Here is a 6,341-nt window from a genome sequence, read left to right as displayed (position 1 = left end):
AATAATAATTCCTACCTCTCAGTATTGTGATGGGGTTAGATGAAATAACAGATATAAAAAACCCTGTTCAGAGCAGGGACAGATAATTACAGTAATCACGGAGGGTGACCCGAAGGAGGAGGCACTAGTCTACACCTTGAAAAATTCGGCAGAGTCCGGATTTCATTTGAGTCCTGGCTATCTTTTCCTGATATTCAACAGGCATTTATTTATTAAGGGTCGGGTAAAAAAACCGGATGTGGGTTTTTTAACTTCTGCCGTGAAAGGTAAAGCAGACGTCTGGCGCGTGCGCAATAAGAGCCTCTTTGGCAGCGCTCCGCCCACGTACTACAACTCCCTGTAGCCCCGCTCACGCCGCGGGCGTCGCCGACTGCTGTCGTAGCCCTCCGTAGCGCGGGGAATTTCGAGTGGTACTGGAGCGCGGGAGGCCAGTGGGTGGTGGACCCCCCATACTCCTTAGGGGGGATCATGGACTCCCTAGTCGAGCCTCGGTGGCCTCCGGCCCTGGCAGTCATGAAGGTGAGTGATCCGGGGAGGTTGGGGGCTCCGGAGTGTCAGCGGGAAGCCAGCTCCGCCTTGAAGAGGAGAAAGGACGAGGCGCGAACGGCGAGCTGGGCCGTGGTACCCGGCCCTGCTCTGTCATTTGCCATCTGCGTGTTGTTCTGGGTCTCAGTTTCCTACCTGAGAAGGGATGGGGACAAGCCTGGGTCCCTTATGGTGAGCTGAGGTTAGCTGTCTTATGGAACTGGGTATTCTGCAGTTCAGTCACAACAGTAACAATGACTTCGAGAAAAGCGGTTACTCTAAACAGTGAAAACGACAGTGACAGCCCTTTCTGAGGACTTACTACGTGCCAGGCATTTAGTAAACTCTTGCGTTACATTAGTTGAGAATTTCTCAAAGTGACATCGAACATGATTTTAGGTGAACCTGCATCAGAAAACTAATCACCTAGCGAAGCAGGTAGTCTCCTTTCCATTCTCTTTTATTTCTTCTAATTACCCTCAAAAAGCCTAGTGCTGCTTTGCCCTAACAACTTCCTAATGTGTCCTAACTCCTAACAGTTGTGCATGTCTCTCTTTTAAACAGAGAGATCAGGACTCAGGCTCAGCACTAGCCTTTCATGGCATTGAATTATTTCACTTAAATAACATTGATTTTGTGGCTACTTGGTTTTTGGCAAGTCATTCTAGTTTCCATTTACGTAGTGGTGATTTCAGGATTCCTGCCATATTTGATCAAGAGCAAATGTGCTAGCTAAGAATCAGTTTCTTGGTTTTTCTCCTTGCACTGGGATCATTTTTGTTTTGTGGGCAAGATCACTTTTCTCATTCTATTCCTCAATTTTGTAAACTTGAAGATTATTGTATCTGTGCCACTGACTCATAAGGCTGACTCTGAGGATTAAGTGAAGGGACTTAGGAGAGGTTAAAGTAGATAAGAGGCTTCCTGTCATCTTCCGTGTTATGAACAGTTCTTGGGGACTTGAGATATAGCCCCGTGGTGAAATGCTGATGTTGTGGAAGAATCTAGGAAAACTGGATTTGAAGTTGTGGTGGTCTTGGCACCAAGATGCAGTGGAGTAGAGCATAGATTTGAGTTCTGATGGTCCTGAGTTAAGTCTGGCCTCTACCTCTTATTTAACTGTGTGACTTTGAGTCAGTTACTTTACCTCTCTGCGCCTTAATTTCCCCGGCTATAAACTGGAGACAAAAATAGTTTATAGGTTGGTTAAATGAATTATAATGTGTGTGGATAGGGATCCTGTCTGGCATATTAACTGTGTATAATAACGTATGGCAGGTAGTGGGTGCTCAAAAATTATTTGCTAATTTATTGACGGTACCTGGAGGATAGTAAACATTAAATTAATTTATCATTAGCACATATGTTAACTCTTTCAATCCCCTTTTTATTTGTTGTGAAGATTGAATTGGATAAAGGAGGTGAAGTTCTGTAACTTATAAAGCTACCCGTTTATAGATTTAAGCATATTTTATATATTCTCACAACTTCCACAGTGTTCTCTACAGGCAGGTTCCATGTCTTCTCTGGCTTTGATATTTCACCACAGCAGTGAACTGAGGGTTCGGCACCGGACTGTTCAATGATGGAGTTGATTGAGCCCATAGTAGAACCAAGAAATCTTTTCTTTCTTTCTTTCTTTTTTTTTTTAAATTTATTTATTTAAATTAGTTTCAAGTATACAATACATTGGTTAGACATCTACATAGTTCATAAAACAATCTCCCCCAATTGCTCCCTCCCTCCCCTGGCCTTCCACCTAGCTGTGCTCCCCATCCCCTTGACCAACTATCAACTACTAATTTGTACTTCTTTAACCTTCACCCCATTTTCCCAGCAAACTAACCCTCCCTCCCCTCTGTCCGTCACCAAATTGTCCACTATATTTGTGAGTCTGTTTTTGATTAGTTCTTTTTGTTCCTTAGATACTGCATATAAATGAAATTATATATGGTATATATCTTACTCTCTCTGACTTATTTCACTCAGCGTAATAACCTCTAGGTCCATCCATGTCATTGCAAATGATAGGATTTCATTTTTTTAATGGCTGAGTAATATTCCATTGCTTATATGAACCATAATTTCTTTATCCAATTGTCTGTTGATGGGCATTTAAGTTACTTACATATCTTGGCTGTTGTAAATTGTGCTGCCATGAATATTGGAGTGCATAGATCTTTACGAATTATTGTTTTGGTTTTCTTTGGATAGATACCCAAAAGTGCATTTGCTGGGTCAAAAGGTATATCCATTTTTAATTTTTTGAGAAACCTCCATACTGCTTTCTATAGCGGCTGTACCAATTTGCAATCCCACCAACAATGTATGAGGGATCCTCATACATTTACTCTGCATCCTCGCCAACACTTGTAGTTTTTTGATTTATTGATGATAGCCATTCTGACAGGTGTGAAGTGATATCTCATTGTGGTTTTAATTTGCATTATTCTGATGGTTAGCGACCTTGAGTATCTTTTCATATGTCTATTAGCCATCTGTATTTCCTCTTTGGAGAAGTACCTCTTCAGGTCTTCTGCCCATTTTTAATTGGTTGGTTGTTTTTTTTTTGGTTGTCGGGTTTAATAAGTTCTTTATGTATTTTGGATATTAACCCTTTATCAGATGTATCATTAGCGAAGATCTTCTCCCAAACAGTTGGTTGTCATTTTGTTTTATTGGTGGTTTCCTTTGCTGTACAAAAACTTTTTAGTTTGATGTAGTCCTATTTATTTTTTCTTTCATGTCCCTTGCCCGAGGAGATATATCTGAAAAGAAATCCCTGTTGGTAATATCAGAGAGTTTACTGCCTATGTTTTCTTCTAGAAGTTTTATGGTTTCGGGTCTTACATTTAAGTCTTTAATCCACTTTGAGTCTATTCTTGTATATGATATAAGAAGGTGGTCCAGCTTCTTTTTTTTGCATGTATCTGTCCAATTTTCCCAGCACCATTTATTGAAGAGACTGTCTTTACCCCATTGTATATTCTTACCTCCTTTGTCATATATTAAGTGAGCATATAGGTGTGGATTTATTTCTGGGCTCTCTATTCTGTTCCATTGATCAGTATATCTGATTTTATGCCAGTACCATGCTGTTTTGATTACTGTAGCTTTGTAGTATAGTTTGATATCAGATAGTGTGATACCTCCAACTTTGTTCTTCTTTCTCAAGATCGCCATGGCTGTTCGGGTTTTCTTATGGCTCCATATAAGTTATAGGATTATTTGTTCTAGCTCTCTGAAAAATGGATTGTATTGAATCTATAGATTGCTTTGGGTAGTATGGCTATTTTAACAATGTTGAAGAATCATGAAATCTTAAAGTTGGAAAGCCAGCCCCTCTCCAGTATGTTAATCTCATTTATAATGTATCTGCCAGTTTCTCATCTAGCTATTGCTTGAACTCCTCCAGGAACAAAGAATTAGCTGCTCCTAGAATTAGCTCTGTTTGAAGTTCTTTTTTTTTTTTTATGTTGAATATAAATGATTCCACATCCATGGTTCCTAACATAGAATCCATGGAAAGACTTTGGTATCTGGATTATTTATAAAATTTTTGTCTGTGTATATGCTTTTCCGAAAAGAGAGTCCATAGTTTTAATCCATTTTTCAAAAAACTTAAAAATCTTTACTCTAATTTTTGTCTATTTACCCATTCCCTACTTTCCCTTTCCACTTTCTTTCTCTAAGAAATCCTGGGGCATCCACTTGACCACTCTCTATTTGGGTTGAGGCACATGTGATGTGCATGTTACTCTCCTGAAATGTCATAACTGGAAATTTGTACAAGTATGTTATAGTTCATCTGATGTGATGTCACCTTCCACATATCTTGCTCAGCAGATCTGTCAGGACCACTGTTCCTCCAGAAGAGGATGGTTATATGCAAGAAAGTACAATAGACTATAGATGTACAATAGAAGTACAGTAGATGCCAGGGCTCTGTCTTCCAGTCCTGCCACTGCTCTTAACTGATTTTCAACAGTCTTCTAGCTTTTTGTGTCAATGGTAGCTTACCATCCAAAATAATGAAAGATGTTGGCATTTTAATGTTTATTTCCCTAGTTTAGCCATAACAAAAATTTCTGTTTTTGATAGGTTATAAATGTATGTATATGTAGTAGAAAAAAATTAAAATTCAGGGTAAGAAAAAGGAATAAATGAAAGTTACCCATCATACCATCTAGAGATAAACACTGTTTAATGTTTTCTCTTATTTTTCTTCAGTTTTTCTTGTGTGTGCTCATGCATACACAAACCCACAATGTATATATGCATTTAAAGTTTGGGATCACTTTGGAGTCAACTTCTTGAGTTTGACCCAACTCCTTTTAAGCTCTTTAGTCTTTACCTGTAAACTGGGATACACACAGATGCTATAGACTTCATAAGATAGTTATAGAGATTAAGCTACATAGTTCTTTTATTATGTATTATTTTCTTATGGCGTTAATTATTCTTTGAAAGTATGTTTTAATGGCTACATAATATTCATCATATGGACTATTAGTGACATTTATCTTTTGTTTGTATTTTAAACATAGAATACATTGTTATTCTCCCCTCTCTTTTAAACAAAAGTTAGCATACCATATGTACTGTTTTTTTTCACTTATCTTGGCAATCTTTCCATGTCAGTGCATAAGAGAGCTCCTTCTTTTTTTTTCCTTATATACCTGCTCAGCATTCTATTAAATGGAATAACATTTTATTTTAAATGAGTTAAAAGATTTTGGGTTGCAAGAATAGATCCTTTACTGTTTAGTTTGCATTTCAGGTTGACACACATCTATCTCACTTTCCAGATTGTCCACTTTTTCATCTCCCTCTGCTGTCACTGGTTCCCGCTCTTTCCAGGGCTTCCTCCTTTGGCTTCACCAGGTAGAAAGCACTGGGCTGACTGCCAGTAGGGAGATAGGAAGTTTAGTCCTGGACTGACTCATGCCCTATATGTGTGCCAGCTCTGGATACAAGTTTCCTTACGTGTGAAACAAGTTTTAACTAGATTACTTCTAATGTTTGGGTTTAATGTCCTCTGATTTGTTCTTGTGTGGTGACTGGCTGGCTACTGGTACCTTTCACCCAACAGTGACTGTAGGCCAGGGAAAAGGGTCTGTAGAGAGGGTGGCTTGTAGTAAGAGCTAAAAACACGTGGGAAATGGAGCAGGAATACAGTCGTCCTTTTGTAAAGGGTTGACAATATTGCATAGGAATCTGTTCAGTGTCATTTTTATCTGTCTAATACATTTTGGGAAACTGGAGATTTGAATGTGTAAGAGTCATAGGGGAGTGGAGGGTTCTCTGTTTGTCAAGATCCCCTGCAGTTTATGTGGAGTTTGCTATTGAGTTTGTATGTTTGACAAAAAGTATTATTAAATTATTTTTTAAGGAATGGAGAAAGAGTTCTGTGACAGACATTCCAATCTTGATGTCTTTCTGATACGTATGTATGTGTATTTTCATTTCAGACAGTAGATGATTTGTTGCGGTGTGGAATTTGCTTTGAATATTTCAACATTGCAATGATGATTCCTCAGTGTTCACATAACTGTAAGTATGTACTGTTTCTGTGAATTAGTAAAAATGTGATTTTTATAAAAGATAGTGTTAATTTAACATCAAAGATAAGTACACATATTTATTTCTCACTTTTAACTACTCTCTATGTTGAAGTTTTCAGGTCTTTTCCACTATCTTCCTCTTGAATATTGAAGTTTTTACAAGGCCTCCTATATTTTCAACCACTTCTCTTAGATATTTTTATGCCTTTTATAACATTTATAGCAATAAAGATTTTGGTTACAATATATGGT

At 38.2% G+C, this 6,341-nt stretch overlaps 1 protein-coding gene across 2 annotated transcripts in view; it reads left to right on the top strand.

The window, feature by feature from the left end:
- The first annotated feature begins 331 nt into the window (after nt 1–331).
- Nucleotides 332–6,341, top strand: part of RAD18 (RAD18, E3 ubiquitin protein ligase) — a 98,724-nt gene continuing 92,714 nt past the window's right edge. The window contains exons 1-2 of one of the 2 annotated variants that reach the window (XM_025050749.1): nt 332–519; nt 5,997–6,078. In XM_025050749.1, the coding sequence (XP_024906517.1) occupies nt 469–519; nt 5,997–6,078 (133 nt within the window). In that variant the 5' untranslated portion in view covers nt 332–468. The remainder of the gene's footprint in view (nt 520–5,996; nt 6,079–6,341) is intronic. The other variant, XM_006917575.3, reaches the window with a different exon arrangement.

The sequence above is a fragment of the Pteropus alecto genome, unplaced genomic scaffold (genome assembly GCF_000325575.1).
Source record: "Pteropus alecto unplaced genomic scaffold, ASM32557v1 scaffold75, whole genome shotgun sequence".
Taxonomy (NCBI): domain Eukaryota; kingdom Metazoa; phylum Chordata; class Mammalia; order Chiroptera; family Pteropodidae; genus Pteropus; species Pteropus alecto.
This window is presented reverse-complemented; position numbering and strand designations above follow the sequence as displayed.